We start from the raw sequence: 17,535 nt of genomic DNA, 5'->3' as shown, positions 1-17,535 counted from the left end.
GATGATGAACATCTTTTCATGTGTCTATTGGCCATACTTATATCTTCTTTGGAGAAATGTCTGTTCATGTCGGGAATGGGAGATTTTCACTTTTCACTTATATTTTGAATAGTTTTAACCACAGTTTGAATATTTTTATTAAAAAATAAAATTAAGGTTTTAAATTTTTATTTAATTTAATCCCTTAGTTGACAAAATTTGTTAAATATAAGTACTTATTTGGAACCATTACATTATAATCTTTCTGAAGCTAAATAAATGCCATACGATTGGCTATTATTTGTGGGGTGTGGACGTGTGGTGCATAGCGTAGTGTGTGGAGTGTGTGGTATGTGTGGGAGACAAGGAGGTGCAAGGTCAGGGGGAGGGGTGTTGTGTGTGCTGTGTGTGTGTGTGTTGATACGACGATGATTTTTAGGTGGACAAGAGCTGGGAAATAGTATTCACTGAACTACAAAGAAGAGAACTTTGTTTTGAGGCCAAACTCTATGACAAGAGTTGTAAACAAAACTTGCAAATATTGTCATTGTAATAAGTGAGTATGTTTTATTACTATTAATGGTACTGACTTCATTGGGTAAATATTTTTACTGTTAAGCTGCCAACTGGTACTCTTCAAATGGCTAGGATTTCCATATTGTAAAAAAGATGAATTTTGTGCTTGCCATTAATAATATATTTACATTATCTATGACTACAGAATATATGTGCAGAGTATATATGTCTACAGAATTCCAATCTTTATTCAAATGGGTTATCTTTGGAGAAATAAATGCATTATTAAAGTGTCACATCTTATTGTAAGGGCTTTTTATCTAATGACTGCTATCTACCAAGAAAATCACTTATAAAATCACCCACCTTTTCTCCCAAAAGAGAGTGACTTGAAAATACCAGAAAATGATTCTTTCACGAATCTTTCCTTTGTGTTTCTTAGCATTTTTAAGTTTTTTCTTAATATTTCTTCTTCTTTCAGAAACTATACCTCCATATTGTGTATGTGAGCTGAAATGCGGGATTTTAATATTATACAACACAAGTCACATGAGTTATTTTCATTTTGTCTTTGAAAGATTCTAACACTGAGGTACGTGTGAAGTCAGATTTCTCAATTAGAACAAATTATACCACTATTTCAAAATAAAAGAGCTGACAATGTTATTTATCTTCATGGTAAATCCACATAGGAATGTGGATTTTTTTTTTAACAGTCCTTACAGTATTAAGATAACCTTCATTAATCTGGATTGAAAGAATGGAATGAGTCACATTCAATTCATCCACAATACATAAACATGGCCCGAATCTCAGCTGGTCTTGACAATGCATCTCCTCTAGCAAGAGAAATAAGGAAGAAATGAGGGCGAATGGGAGAGGATGCTTAACTTTAGTAATGCTAACACTAAAATCATTTTGCCAGGCATTTTCTTACCTCCAGAGCCTCAGCCAATGGGTTGACTCATTCAGCACTGCAAGCATATATTGTGCAGGGCCTTCTTTGCACTGGAGTACCACTGACCTGAACCAGATGCTCTACAAGGTCCATACACAAGCTCCTTCATGGCCCATATGGATGGCTGCTAATATCTGACTGCTATGACCTGAATTTAGCCACTCCCCATCAAATCTGTATGTTGGAGTCCAAACCCTCAATGTAATGGTGTTTGGAGATGAGACCCTTGGGAGGTAATTAGGGTTAGATGAGGTCCTGAGGGTGGATCCCTCATGATGGGATTAGTGTCCTTAGAAGAAGAGACACCAGAGCTTGCTCTCTCTCTCTGCCACATGAAGACACAACAAGAAGGAAGCTGTCTGCAAGCTAGGAAGAGAGCTCTCACCAGAACCCAATCACGCTGGCACTGTGATCTTGAACTTCCAGCCTCCAGACTGTGAGAAAATACATTTCTGTTGTTTAAGCCACCCCGTCTATGGTATTTTGTTATGGCGGCCTAAGCTGAGTAAGACACTGACCACACAGCTTAAGGCAAAAAAAGTTTTCATGCTTTATGAAACAAACTTTGGGTCCTTAGTACTTGTCAAACACTTAAGCAGATAAAAAGTTCTTTCTAAAAATATTTTGGTCCACCCAAAGGCAACACTTTGCTCCATTTTATCCAGAGGCAGAAATACAAGTAACACTCTTCAGTTTTCATAACTTTAACATCAGCTCATCTGACCTCTAACAGTGTTTCTCTAAGTGTGACTTGAGGACCACCTGCCTCAAGATGACGCAGAGTGCCAGTTAAAATGCAGATTTATGGGCCCCGTTCTATTTTTTTTTTTTTTTTTTTTTGAGGAAGATTAGCCCTGAGCTAACTGCTGCCAATCCTCCTCTTTTTGCTGAGGAAGACTGGCCCTGAGCTAACGTCCGTACCCATCTTCCTCTACTTTATATGTGGGATGCCTGCTGCAGCATGGCTTGCCAAGCGGTGCCATGTCCACACCCGGGATCCGGACCAGTGAACCCTGGGCTGCCAAGAAGCAGAAGGTGCGAACTTAACTGCTGCACCACTGGGGTTGTCCCTTGGGCTTCATTCTAGATTAACTAAATCAGAATCTCTCAGGGGTGGGGCCCTGGTATTTTAAATGAGCATCCTTTGCAATTCCTATGCACAGCAAGGTTGGGAAGCTCCAGTATAAAAACAATGGAGCTAGCCTGGATCAACGACCCCAGGTTATGAAGCCTTTAATTTCCTGTTACATGGGCCCTGCCAAAAGTAGTTTTGAAATAACATGTGTGAGCAGCGCAGGCTAAGGGACAAGCAGCCTTACATTCATTTAGGTTTTCTATGCTTTATCACCATTTAAAATTTGATCTCCAGAAAGTACTTACCCCAACCACAGTAAATACGCAGCCTGCAGAAATGCCTTCCCCTGTGACCATTTAACATCATGCTCTTGCTTTTTATCAAGGTGATGTTTTTAAAAGGTTACTGTGTCTTCTTAAAAACTGCATTTAAAGGATTAAAGAGCTTGTCCATTATAGTATCCACTGTACCTCTTATGAGGATTCAAGTGCTAAAGTCATCCCAGAATTGTGTATCAAGAAGCCACTCTCTCCAGATGAGTTTGCTTCCTTTCATTGTATAAACCATATAACCCTTGCCTTTTTTTTTCCCCTCCGACCCAGGGTATCCAGGGATTTACCTCGAATCTAAAAGTGTTCATTTGCCATCACTATCCTATCCCAGATTTCCGGCAGTCTTTCACCTCCTCCTAAATGATTTATCACATAGATTTTAAATCAATTATCCTATATTCCATGTGTTTTAAGCCTATTTTATGGTTATTTAAATTTTTTTTAAGAAATACAGTATTAATAAATACCCCCTCATATGTGCCACCACTGCACACATTCCTGGATGGTAAGGTCATAGCCTATTTATCATTATCCAGTGACCCATAGGGAGTACATACTCAATAAATATCCATTCAGTTGAGTTACTGAATCTCTTTCCAGGCTCTGTCCTCTCACTTGACCTCAGGTCCCACAGGTACAACTCTCTGTCCCCTGGTCACTCGAAAATGCCCCAACTCAGCTTCTTCCTTAAATTGGCTCCCCCCCTAACATTTGCATCTCAAGCCAGTTATTCAGCTTTAGCAATCTCAAGGTCATCTATGACTCACTGTCTTGATCCTGTCAGCACAATGTTCTGAAGCTCCTCCTTTGGAATGTTTCTTGTACTGGACTCTTCCTTCCAGTTCTCATTGCCAGCATCACTTTCCAGATCTTCAACAAATCATAGCTGGATTATTACAACAGTTTTCCAACAGAGATGGCACCAGGGAAGGCTACTAAACTGCACTGAGTACCTGGTCTATACCTATGTTTTTCATGCACTATATTTAATTCTCATAACAATGCTATGAAGCAGGTATTATTTTCTGTTTCATAAATAAGAAAAACAACCTCAAAGGAAATTGCCCAAGGTAACACACATAGTAAAATGCAGACTGGGATTCTGCCTGGGGTCTGTCTGACTCCTACTCTTTCCAGTGCTTCATGCTGCTCCTGATTTTCCCCTTTGTACCCACAGCCATCCCCAGCATCTTGCTCGTCTTCAACTCTGCTTTAACTACCACACTCGTCTTAAAACCAAACCAAACCAAACCAGAATCCTCCTGTTGACAGCATCCCCCACCCCCTGCCTGGCCAATCTTCTTTTCCTTGCTCCTCAGACTCATTCTTCACTGTCCTCAAAACATATTATTCTACTTCCTTCTATGCTATCAAGGGTATTCCAATAATATCAAGGGTATTTTTTGAAAAATTAGTCGGATGCTTTTTTCCTCTGCCTTTCCAAATACAAGATCTTTGCCCCGGTTGACTCAGGCTGTCTTACTGCCTGGGGAGTGAGTGTTGTAGTGTAGAGTTGAGTGGGCATGTTTAGGGGGAAATGGAGAAGGCAAGTTTTAGAAGAGGAGTGCAAAGGGAAACATCAAGGTAATTTACAGCTTTTTGCAAGAAAACTGAGATTTTGCAAGCAGAATTTGGCTAAAGGAAAATCGTCTTGAGGAAGGATTTGTTCAATTCCTTTATTTCTCTAATTAATTCTGAAGGAACTGATCACAGAGCGCTCTCATCATGCAGACAAGATAGCTCTCCCACTTTTGACAAGCAAAGTCATGATGCTTACTGTCCTGGGAAAAGAAAGACATAAGAGAAGGCAAGTAAAATTCAAGATGTGGATCCCACAGGGTGAGGAATCATGGAGGGCAGGGGATTCTGGCCCTGCTTATGTTATCTGGAGATCTGGGACAGCCAGCCTGGTTAAGCAGGGAATTGTAAGGGCTTTCTCAAGCCTCCCTCAGCTCCCAGGTCACGTGGACCCTGCACTGAGAGCCAGGGAGCCTGTGTCAAGACTAGGGAGGACGGCTGGTGCGGTTAGCTAGATAGAGCTCTGTAGCCCATGGGAACTGAGCTGAAACCATGTACAGCAGGGAGCACATCTGGGTTATACCAAAGGCAAGTCAGCCAAGATCAAGTTACTGCTGCTGACAAGCAGCACCCAAGTAGACAATGAACATTGCCTAGAGACGGGAAGAATCAAAGGACACCAACTCTTTCCCCCTCCAGGGGACACATAAGCTCCCCTCCCCCAATGCCCAGATGCTACAGAGAAGAGCCAGGGCAGGGGCAGCTTTCTGGGAGCCTGAGCAATTTTTCTTAAAAAGAAAATTTACTTTATACTATCACACTAAGATCAATGAAATCAGCCTCATAGCATCCCTCCTGAGTGTGATAAACTGGGGGTGGGCATGAACACCATAGAGACTCTGGCCCTTGTGGAGACTGGGGGGGAAGACTGAGCAAGCAAAGGTCCCTTAGACACCCCCTCAAGGCACATGGAGACACTGTCCTGTTGAGCAAATCCCTGCACCGATAGAGGGCAAGCCTTCCCTCCCTGTTAACTCACACAACTGCCTAATTGCTTAATTCACTTAATTGCTTAATTTATTGATTGCTTAATTCATTTGTTGAATGAGAATAAGTGTCTGTTTAGCAAGCAAAAAACAAAAACAGAATATAAAAAACAAATTTAAGCCATAGGTTGGACCTCTGGTTCACTTTTTTCTCTCCCACTCAGCCGGGGGAGGCTCAGGAGAAAGACCTGTTTGTTACAGGCAGATTACAGGAGCTACATGCTCCCGCTCAGCCAAGCTGTCATGGTTTCTTGACTCTGCCACACCTGCCTCTGGATGCTCCTTTTGTTTCCATCCTAGGCATACTCTTTTTTCTGCCCTTTGCCGGTTCAAATCCTTCCTACCTTCTGTGGTCCAGCTTACATTAGACTTCCGTAAATAGAGGGTAAAGTTTCACAGGGTAATGACTAGAAGACCTGCAAGATTCTGTCCATTCTGAAATGTTGTCTTTTGATCCTTTCTGAAACCATTCCTGACTATTTCATCAGCCTGAGTTTTTGTAACACTGCTAGTCTGCCCCTAAATCTATATGCTTAATTTTATTTCATCTTCTTGATTACTGTCTCCTCTGATATTCATGCCCCCTAAGTTCAATTGAGGATAGATGCTTCATGTTTCCTATGTTATGTTTTATAATTCTTATATCACCTCTACAGTACCTAATACAATGCAGTGTATGTTTAAAATATTTGTCAGTTGATACTAATTCTACAGATAAAGAGACTCAGTCAGAATGGTAAGTAACTTCCTTAAGGTCACTGAAGGGTAGCGAATTAGAAGATGAGAGTCAGAGGGCCTCTCCCAGGCTCTCTACTCTACCATGCTGTCTCTAGAGAATAAGAAAATGAATAACAGGTTGCAAATCAAAGTAACATTACTGTATTAAAATATATCCTCAGCTTATGTGTTGGAACATTTTGGTTCTATACAGAACAGCTTCTAAAATGGCTCTTTGGATTGAACTGCAAGCTCTTTAGCACACAGCAACAAATGAACATTATTAAGAAATCACCTCAACTCCTTTATTGAAATGAGTGAGGAAATAACCACCTACTCAATGCACTTAGCAAGCAAGCAAACAAGGTAATAACACCATCAATGTGAGCCAAAGCAATGAGAATAACACCCAAACTGTCCTGACCAATCAGTTCACCGCTCCAAAGAAAGCGAATGTGCCAGCTAGCTAGGAGCCAGTCTGTCATTCTGTGAAGGGCAAGAAAAGCGGAAGGAGCCACAGAAGAGAGAGAGCGAGAAAAGCGCAGAGGAGAGGAAAAAAGGTGAGAGAGCAACTGCCATGCTAGCTACAGTCTCGGAGATGGTGACAATTCCAAGTGGTAATGAAGGTGGGAAGCAGCAGGCACTGACAAAAGACAAGAAAGTCAGAGACAAAAAGTCAAAACATAGACAAAGTCCACGGTCCTCTGGGAAGCAGGCACCTGTCAGTCAATGCGGCTGCCTCTGGAGACATCTGACATCTACACGGTGTGCCTTACATGTGAGTGTGCTTGGAAGGAAGACAGGGCATCTGAAACACAACCTTGATAATGTCATCAAAAACACACGTTTTGAAAATCTCCTAACGTATGTATTTGTGGAAGGGAAGAAATGGAGTGGGAGTCACTGAACTTCAGTAGCATCTAAGCGCACCAGTGTGCAAGGCTAGAGGAAGGCAGCCCATTCAGTTCGAATGTCTAATGTAGTCGTACATTATAGAGGGCTATGGGTCTCATGTCTCTCGCCATCTACGCTGAGCCTGCATCTACCGACACCATGAACAGCTAAAGAAAACATCGTCACAGTAGCAACCAAGCCAGCAAGAAAAGGTGCTCCACTTAAGAAAGAGGAAAGCGCAGCTTTCATTTCTAAAAATTCTCATCCCACAAAAAAATTAAAACGTAGAGATTCCAGCAATTATAGGTCTAGAGAGATATTTGGGTCTCCACAGTAATTAATTCCCTGAGAGTTTCTGTTGGCCTGTGTTATATTCAGAATTCCCCATGTATCATTTTAATAAATCTATTAGACATATGCTAATTTGGGTATATGCCCTAATGACTAAGTCAGAGACAAGAAGCTGTTGTATATTTAAGGAGGGAAGCTCCGGGCTCCTCTGTGCATCGCTTTCCCTGTCACCCCCCTCATGAAAGCTCTGCCAGACCCCTCACCAGCTAAAACCAGAAAAGCAAAAAAGCCATTTAACAGTGTGTTGCTCCCACTAAAAGTCCACCGGGAGCAGAGGTGAGGACCCCTAACCATTGCCCGCATGACTTCTTGATAATGCTTCTTAAACATATGTGCCCAAGAAAGTATTCAAGCAAATGCCTTCTAGAACTTAGATGTTTCTGTTTGTGTATATAACTCCATTAAGTTGACTATTGTATGCTTTGTAATGGTCTGCTTTCATGCCTGTCTCCTCAATGATACTGTAACATCCTTTAGAGCAGAGACAGCCTTCTTTATGTCTATGTGCCTAGCTTTTAGTACACGGCAGATGAAAATGTATCTGCTGGAGGGATGCATGCACAGATGCACGGGCACTTAAACCGTAAGACTGAACACCTAGGGAACAGCAATTCTCCCCTCTAGATTAAAGAATACCCTTGCTCATAAAAGACAATGTGTGGAAGTAGTGATAGAGGAGAACTGGAGTAATTCTTCTATAAAAAAGAATGTCTTGAATACTTTAATACAACTTAATAGTCATAAGTCAAAGTAATGTAAATAATCTTTCTTCTTTCAAAGCAAATTTATGATTAATCACATTCAATTCTTAGTTACGCCACAAAAAGTAACTGGTGAATTCTACATCTCTTGATTTTGATCTTACATAAACTTACATTTTGTCAGGATAATCTGGGGGCAAACAGAGGATAAATCTTAGAATTAATAAGCTCTAATAATTAATAGTTAAGTTTATCTTCAAAAATAAACTCATTTTCACAATGCTTTCTAAAACTAACATTTATCATTTCAGGAAGATTAGTGATAAGGAAATCAGAAGTCAAAAACGAATTCAGTCTATAACTGAACAAAAATTGAGACAAAATGAACTCAATAGTAAAGTAAAAAACTTCTACTGACCCAAGAGAAGTGCATGCTTGGCTATTTTAATATGTTAGTCACGATCAATTATATATATATTAATCTCTAACATTATTAGAAGCAAAGGGATCTGTTTTTCTATTACTATCATCCATATCCAAAGTCAGAAGTCTGAGGTTTTTAGATCCTTGCTCCCATCTCATCACCCTGCGACCTACTTTTCAACAGAGAATCCATATGCATCAGTCCTATTTGACGAAATGTATTTAGAATTGCAAAACTGGTGTAGAATATTAGCCTTGTCATGCTCTTTCCTTAACAGGTCACACACTTGTGGACATTTAAACCTCATTTTTTAAAAAGGTCTAGGATCAAATCCATATTGTCATCTATTATTTGAATAGCGCAAAGAAGGGAGGTTTTTTTTTAATAAGGAAATTGTTTTTCACTAGATAACTGTAGGCACATATCCCTGACCTAGATGCTAAATTAAAGACAAAACACTATAACAATTCTAATTATTCTCATAAAGTCACTGCTGAGCCCCTTATGCACAAGTGTGAAGTTGGCCACCCCACAGTTCACAGCTTCAGACTTCTATCTGGGGCCAGACTCCTATGCGTTCACCCTGCACAGGCCACTAATCTGGCTCCCCTGCCAGGCTGCTCCTGGGTGATGTGGAGGGCAGCTCGGAGAGGGAAGACTGCCCGTCTAGGAAAAAGCCACCCTCCCCAGAAGACTGTTCCGCGACCATTCCTTGAGCATGTTCCCTGAAGGGGGCGATCTCAGTTCCCAGCCAGGAAGTTCAAAGGATTCCTTCCTACCAAGGGCACAGAAGCTCAGTAAAAAGAGTTTCCTTCCTCCCGTTACATTTTCTGTGGTGTTTTATTGTCTACTGTCAGCTGGGGGTAAGGGTTTATGGGATATTGTAGGCAAATGAACAGCTCAGTGGGTTTGAATAATTGAGAGAGAGAGAGGGGAAACAGACAGACATTTGCTATCCCAGCACAGTAATGAAAAATCCCTAAAATTCTAACCCAGTCGTGAAATGATGGTCCAGTCCTGGTCCAGGACCCTTTCACCTCTTTGATATTAACAGAAGAGAAAATCAGAAACAATGTTTGGCAGGGAGTCAATTGTGCCTTGAGATATCCTTTTCTCCTCTTTCCCCCCATTCTTAGTCCTCCTACTTAGCTTACAAACTTTCTCAAGTTGATCTGCCATCAGCAGGTAAATTGAAATGATTAATTAACTGGGTCTCATAAATGAATTAATACTAATTAGTAGTTTCCTGTGTTGCTCCTCCCAGGAGCATTTTTAAATTTCTCTGAGGAAGAGAGAAAAGTTTAACCCAAAGGAGGCCACAGTGTAAACAGCACAGCCCTAGGAACCGGGAGATTTCAGATGGCCTGGGGTTGCCGTGATTAGATGTCAACCTTCAGCTTCAGTTTCTCAATTTGAAAAAGAAGGGACTGGACTAGATAGAATCCTTTCCAACTCAAACATTCTATTTTTCTCCAAAATATTCTATATTAGTTAAATTTAGGAAGTGTGGTACCAAGATGGTTTTAGGCAGAGGACTTCAGATGCCCCTCATACCACACTGTACAGATTACAGTAGAGATGAGGCAGGAGCCAAAAATGGGGGAATTCGCTGACAGTCTGTATGAAGAGTAGGTAGAATCCCTTCCCCCAGATATCTAAGCTATAAGTGATATGATCAAGTGACAATCCTCACCCCTACAAGAAAGACAGGACATGAACTCTCTAGAGAAATAGAGATGGAGATGCTCTAGATAGGACACTAGGCCCAGAGGAGGGCAGGGACTAAGAAGAGGGGGTCTCTGCCCAGTTCCAGAAGACCAACAGCCAGGTTTATTATCTCCCAAACCCTCCTCCCTTGAGAAATATTTTAAAAATACTGCATCTCTGAAATAAAAAAGAATGCTATGACAAAGGAATACTTATAAGACAAGAAAGAGCTCTTAGAGATTAAAAATATAATAGCTAAATGGAAAAAACTCAGTGAAAGAGTTGGGAGATACAGTCAAGGAAATATCTTAAAAGAACAGAGAAGACAAGCGTTGGAAAATGGGAGAGAAGAGACACAAAAACTAGGGGATCAGCCAGGAGGTCCAACATCCAAATGACAGGAAGTCCAGAAAGAAAAAAGAAGGAAAATAGTGGATAGGAAAGAATAAAAGAAATAACACATGAAAATATCCCAGAACCAAAGGGCAGAATCTCTAGATATTGAAAGGGTTCACCAAGGGTCCAGCTCACAGAGTGAAAAAAAGACCCATACCATCTTGAAATTTCAGAAGAGTACTAATGAAGAGGTGATTCTAAAGCCTTTCTGAAGGAAAAAAAAATTTAAACCACATACAAAGTAAGTCAGAGGTTTTTAGAAGGGATGTCTTCAGGAAACCACACACTGCTAGAGACTGCAGACCATTTATCTAAAGAAGCAAGGACAAGATGGGACAAATATTTACTCTAAGAAAAACAAGTAATTATAAAAGAAAAGAAATGCAATCATACCATACTACTAGACTCAGCAGTCAACAATAGTTACTGGTCATAAACACGGTCATAATAATGAAGACTTTAAGATATTAATCAGAAATTGTGATCAACCATGTGGTGGAGGATAGGGGGAGATTAAGAGGTTTAAGTGAGTGAAAATTCTCACTTAAGATGACTGATAACATCTAAAACATAAGAAGAACAAGACAGCAGGAGTTGAAGGGGTTGAAAGTGGAATGCAATGGTGTGGGCGGGAAGAAAAGGGACTGCCGGAGACGTGCTATTGTCCTATAAGCCTTTTTAGCACTAACTTTAAACACTATATTCATGGACTACTTTGATAGTATATAAAAATAATTTAAAACAACCTATGTTGTAAATAGTGAAATTACTTCTCTAAGGGACAAACTAATAACGTAATTAAAAGTTTCAGATTATTAAAGGGCTCAAGTCTAATACCATGTTGTGCTATTCTTGACAATTAAACTCTAACTGTGGAGAAACCTAACTCTTCCTTAATAACACTGACTAATAAAGTCTGACTTTACTCCCCTAAAGTCCAAACTCCTGTCCCTGGAGATGCAACGGTCACTTGGAGAATCTCTGATTTCCGATCCAGGGGTGTGAGAGAGATGCTGTTCCCAATTTGATGCCCAAAGCAACATGCACAACACTGCTCTCAACCGCACAGCAAAACGAAGCCAGATGGGAACATTTACACAGGCCAGTGCCACAGAAACTAACATCCAACTAGACAGTCTGGGTTACAAGGCATTGTGTACCCATCTTCAGCTCCCCTATGTTACAGAGCTGAGAATCAGAAGCTTTACTAATTTTTTAAATCTTCTAATCACTATGCAGCTTTATTTTTTAAAATAAAAATTGTATATATTTAAGGTATACAATATGACAATATACATATACACAGTGAAATGACTACTACAGCCAAGGGTAATTATCATATCCATCTCCTCACACAGTTACCTTTTTGGGGGGGGGGTGGTAGGAGGGGGATGAGAGCACCTGAAATCTACTCTCTTACCAAATAGCCAAGATACACATGCCGACAACCTAAGTGTCCAGTGACAGGTGAATAAACAAAGAAACTGCAGTGTATATACATACAATGAAATATATTCAGCCTCAACAAAGGAGATCCTGCCATTTGCTACAACATGGATGAATGTGGAAGACATTATGCCAAGTGAAATAAGCCAGACACAGAAAGAAAAAACCTGCATGATCTCACTTATATGTGGAATCTAAAAAAGCCAAATCCACAGAGGCAGAGAGAAGAATGGTGGTTACCAGGGGCTGGGAAATGGGGAGAATGAGGAAATGCTGGTTAAAGTGTACAGACTTCCAGTTGCATGGGACAAATAAGCCTAGAGAGCTTATGCACAGCATGACGACTATAGTTAATAACACTATATTGAATACAGAAGCTCTATTATTGATTCGGTGAATAACCTTTAGAAAATGACTTTACTTCTCTGTGTACCAATTTCCTCACTCGCCAAATGATGACAATGATAAACGTGCTTTAAAGAGGTGTGATTCAAGTTAATTAGTATAAATGACAGCATGGAGTATTTTATAAACACAAATTACTGCCCTTATTATGACAAATTTTTGGCAGCACTTCCAGAAGAAAAACTAAACAGAATCCTCCTTTCCAGAAGTCTTTCTCTGTTAAAGATAACACTGCTGAGAAATCTAACGATTTTGTGTACGTCTGTTGATACATATAAGGATTGATTCTTCTTACTAAAAGTAGACTCAAGTTTCTCTCTTGATTACCAAGCATTTGCCAATTGTGGGTCAATTCTTCCCTGTTCCTGAAACTCTTCTCTCTAGCAGCCTTTCCTTAGTACCACCTGCTCCTTCATCTTTTTCTGTACCCTTTGCCGGCTACTCTCGCTCTCCGCCCTCTAACAAAAGAGTTTCCCTCCGAAAAGGAGCTGAGGCTCCCCTGTTTTTCTCTTCACACTCCTTCTTTGGGTAATATCATATACTCACATGACTCTGTAACAATTCCCATCAGATAGCAGACTCTCAAATTCTCCCATTTTAAACTTGCCTTTCCATCTTTCTGCGTGACACCTCTATCAGGACTATCTGAAAAATCCGATCCTCCTCTTTGTTTTTTTCAATAATGACACCAACCACCAATGTTCTTAGTTATCTAGGTCAAAATCACCAAATCATCTCTGGCTTTGCTTTCTCTTTCAATCCCCCAAGGGCAGTTAGTTGCAGATTCCCATAGATTCTATCTGTGTATTCTCTCTTCCAATCTCTCCCCTTTCTATCCCGCCAGTACTACACTATTACAGACCCAAATCTCAGCCTGGACAGCTACAAATAGCCCCCTAATTTATTTAATCACATTCTGCCAATTGCCACTTCAATCTATCTTGCTCTCAGAGTGGCTTTGATCAAATTGTTGCTGCTTTGAAACCATCAATGGCCCCCTATTGCCTGTTCCTGGCATATAAGATCCTCCACATAATGCCCCAAACCAACACATCCACCAGCTACATCTCACAGCTCTCCTACACATACTCTGTGTTCCAACCAAACTCAACTAATAATCACTAGACATGCCTGGCATTGGGGTGAATTAATTACCCAGTCTGTCTCTGCCTCCTATCTTTCAAGGTCAATAAAGGTTTCCTTGATTTCTCTACAACCTTACGTTGCGTTGTCTGTCTCTCCTTTGCACTTGACCCTTCATAGCTCCTTCCTTGTGTTTTTATGGTTACTTATTTTATTCTAACTTACAGCATAATTGCTCACACCCAGTTTCATTTCCTCCTCTCCCTCATGAGATTTCAAACTCCTTGAGTGCAGAAAAGTTGTTATACTTGTCTTTGTGGCTTGCTGCACTTACCCTGCGCAGGCAAATGCTTAAGAAATGTCTTTGAATTGAAACTCATGAGAGTGCCCTCAAATGCCTTTTTGGAGTTCATCAGATATATTTAACAAGCAAAAAATTCCACGAATGAGGTAATCTCACCAATGACATACTACTTGGTCCTAGGTTTGCAAACAATTGGGATAAAGGAAGTCTTGGTTTGAATCAATAGTTGAATCAAGAGTTCTATCAAAGGATAAAAAACAGTCTTGTTAGTGATACGGCAGAAGGCACTCTTCCTCCTAAGACAGTCCGTTTAAAATTCCCAAGTGGAATACTGGAGCATGGAGCAGTGAAATGAGCAACAGCATCACCCTGAGGAATCTTTCTGGTAAAAGTGGGATTCCATCCTCAGCACCCCTGTTGAATTTTAAACTCAGCTGTTCTCTCGCGCCTACTGAAATGACCCTGGGGCTTTGATGGACTGAGTGTCCTCTTCCGATGCCATCCTAGGGCTGCTGGTTCACTTTCTGAGCTATTAAACTGTGTCCATACTCTCCTCAATCATGGCACAAAGAGCTAACCTCTGCTACAGATATCAAGCCAGTCTCTGACGTGTACCAAGTGACAGGCCTCAGGTAACCATGAAGAGTTTGCTGCCCTACCTCCAGAAGAAACGTTTATTAACGTCTATCTCCTTAAAATGACTGGGTCTTCTCAACCGCTTTACAAAATAAGTACGATTGCAACAGTTATTTGTTGAATTACGTACAGTCAACATATAGAAAGGAAAGATGTTCTGTTAGCGGTTAGACAGCTAGCCTACAATAGAATTTGCCCCCGCACCTTTGTGTAATTGACCTCAAACTTCAAAAGGCAAAGGGAGTAATCTGCTCCGCCCTACTTTCTCAGATAAGACTGCTGTGCTGTCCCATTTAGTGTAGATTTAAGGTAAAAGAAAAAAATTTTTAAAGAATCAAGAAATTGAGCTGGGTTATAAAAACCAAATTGGCTAAAGAAAAAATGGACAACGTCTTATAACCTTAGGGAGTGGGGAAGCCAGCGAGCTGGCAGCGCTTTAATCCCAAAGGATATACCTTCCGCCCATTTCCCGGGCCATTTCCTCTCCAGGCTAATCTTCAGCAATAACTGAACCACATCAGGATGCGTCGCTCATTTTAAATCAGAACCCTTCCCTAAGCGATCTACTCCCAGCCACTGATTTCTCTTTCTTAGAGGCAAGTCCGGGGCCGGCCAGGCGCCGCCTCCGAGCGAGCCCAGCGGTGTGAGAGCCCGGGGTCGCCCGGAAGGCCTCGGACCCCGGCTGTGGGCAGCTCGCGGGCAGCAGGGGGCGCTGCAGAACCTCCGTCCCTGCCCGGAGAACCACTTCCCGGCCCTCGCGGTCAGGGCCGCCCGCCACGTCTGACCCCAAGTTCTCTACCTACATTTGTGCGTTCTTCCTAAAAGATGCCAGTAAACCCTGCAGCACGCCCAAGGTACGTGACAAGAGAAATAGAGGGCATGCACCCTAAAACTAATCACCTTCTTTCTCATCCTCTCTGCATCTCGCAGCTGATTAAATAAGGCTGTTTCCAAGATCTGTAAATTAAGAAAAGTTGCTCTTTCTCACACACTAGAGCTCCGACCTTTACCTTCCTTTAAAAAAGAAACAACTGCTGGCCCTGCGCCGCCTGGGAACTACAGCCTAAGTTAGCACCACAGCGGTTCCCACGGCCGCCCCGCGCCCGCTGTCTCGCCGGTGGACCCGCTGGGGCTTCGACTCCAACTTTGAAAGGGCCGTCGGGGAACAAGGCGACCGGAGAAACCTCCAACCCACACTCTGTACCGCACACCGTCTCCTCCCTTCTCCCCACTGCCCTGTCCTGCGTCGGAGGGGACCCAAGTCCCCAGGGTGGCTCGAAGCTGGGACGCCGGGGAGGAGGTCGGGGTTGGAGAGCGCGCCTCGGTCTAAGCACATCTTCCACTTCTTTGGCCTCCCGGGGTGGGCTTGGGGACCCCAGGGTCCATTTTCCGAAGGGTCCCCAGCCCACGGAGAGTCCGCGCGTCCTCGGTGGTAGGAGAGGAAGTGTCAGCTCGCTGGGCAGCGCGTCTGGCGTCTGTTGTGTCTGTCCGCGGGGCTGTTTCGCGCAATTGAGCCGGGACAGAGCCCCCGCCACGCCTTCGGCGCCCCCCAAGTCCCTCTACAGAGTAGGACCAAGGGGGCGAGCCCCCGGCCGAGGTTTGTTCCCCCCGAAGTCGCCCGGAATCGAACTGCCTTGCAGTGCCGGGCGGGGCGTGGGGGTCCCGGGCACGTCGCGGGGAGCCCGGGGGCGCGCCTTCCCGCCCCCCGGCCAGCGCCCCGCCGCGGGCTGCCGCCGGCCGGGTACTCACATGTCGGGTCCCGGCGAGAAGGGCGGCGGGCGGTAGCCGTGCGGTTCTCGCTGCGAGGGCGCGGGGCGCGGCTCGAGCCCCCCGTTGACGCCCCTCCAGCCCCGCCGGCGGCGCTGCGGCTCCGCGCCCTCGTCCTCGCCCTCGTCCTCCTCATCCGGCGCGGGGAAGGTCACCCTCGCTTGCTCCTTGCACTTCTTGACCTTGGTGGACATCGCGCCGACTGCGGTCCGCGCGCGGGGGAGCCGGCCGCCCGCTTCCGCCGCCCCTGGCGCGCGGTCTCCCCGCGGCGCCCCTTCCCCGCCTCCCGCGGCGCCCGCAGCGCCGGACAGCCCCGGGCGGGGAGGCCGGGGGAGAGCACGGCGCGGCCCGCGACCGAGCAGTCAGAGGCGGGAACCCGAGCCGAGCCGCCGCCGCCCACCATCAACCCGTGGGAGCAGCCGCCGCGGCTGGGGCTGCGAGGAGGAGGCCGGCGGCCGCGCGGGGCGCTGGCGCGGGGAGAGGTTCTCCCGCCTGCGGGCGGCGGCGATGCCTCCGCGGTGCCCGTCTCCTGTCTCCGACAGCATCACTTGCTAGGACTGTACCGTTACTCAGGGTGAGAGGGAGGGAGGGATAGAGGGAGGGAGACAGAGGAGGGGGGAATCAAGTCCTCATCAGGGAGAGCCTGAGTGGGACACAGACCAGCAGGTAGGGAGTAAGGAAATCAGGGAAACTTCCCTCCCATTTCTCTTCCGGAGATCTGGAGCCCTCTTCCACGTAGAGATACAAGTTTCCTGAGGAAGGGAAAAGGAAATCGTCCTGCTTGTTGTTAATTTTCCTGCCGTCGTATTTACCCTGTTCAACTCCACGTTTCAACAGGCATCACCTGGTCGTTGTGTTGCTCGCTCTGAGACCTGGTTTAACCTACAGAGGTTTAAGTACTTTTCTCTGAGTCCTCTGCACCCCAAGAATGGTAGTGCTTTGAACGTGAGTGATGCTTCAGTTTTAATGAATCTCAAAAACCTCTCACAAGATTTATGTACTTTCCAAAAAATATTTTCTAGCAAAATTTAAAGTCCCCTTTTTAAAACAACAGCAAAACAAAAATGCATTTTGAAATTCAAGAGGAGTATTTTTTTCTGGGAGAAAAGACTCATGAAATTTTAGTCAGAAGGAGTCTTAGGGATTAAGGCATTTATCCCTCATTTTAGAAATAAAACTGAGGCCTAGAGAGACTGATTAAACTACTCAAGGTAGGTAGCTAGTGAGAAAACTCAGATTCGACCCAGGCGAGTGTATTTTCCAAGGCTTTCCATTGCCTC

General features: G+C 43.7%; 1 protein-coding gene across 9 annotated transcripts in view; it reads right to left on the bottom strand.

Annotated features, from left to right (window-relative positions):
- The window catches only part of TRPC3 (transient receptor potential cation channel subfamily C member 3), a 142,895-nt gene that overhangs the window by 58,497 nt on the left and 66,863 nt on the right, over positions 1–17,535 (bottom strand). For 3 of the 9 annotated variants that reach the window (XM_023636611.2, XM_023636614.2, XM_070259674.1), the window contains exon 1: positions 16,238–16,571. The exons of 3 other annotated variants lie outside the window; for them this stretch is intronic. In XM_023636611.2, the coding sequence (XP_023492379.2) occupies positions 16,238–16,449 (212 nt within the window). In that variant the 5' untranslated portion in view covers positions 16,450–16,571. Of the gene's footprint in view, positions 1–16,237; positions 16,572–17,535 lie in introns of those variants that run through there. 3 more of the 9 variants (XM_023636610.2, XM_023636615.2, XM_023636612.2) reach the window with 2 other exon arrangements.

Source organism: Equus caballus, chromosome 2 (genome assembly GCF_041296265.1).
Source record: "Equus caballus isolate H_3958 breed thoroughbred chromosome 2, TB-T2T, whole genome shotgun sequence".
NCBI lineage: Eukaryota > Metazoa > Chordata > Mammalia > Perissodactyla > Equidae > Equus > Equus caballus.
Note: the sequence above shows the minus strand (reverse complement) of the source record. Positions and strands in the feature narration are given on the sequence as shown.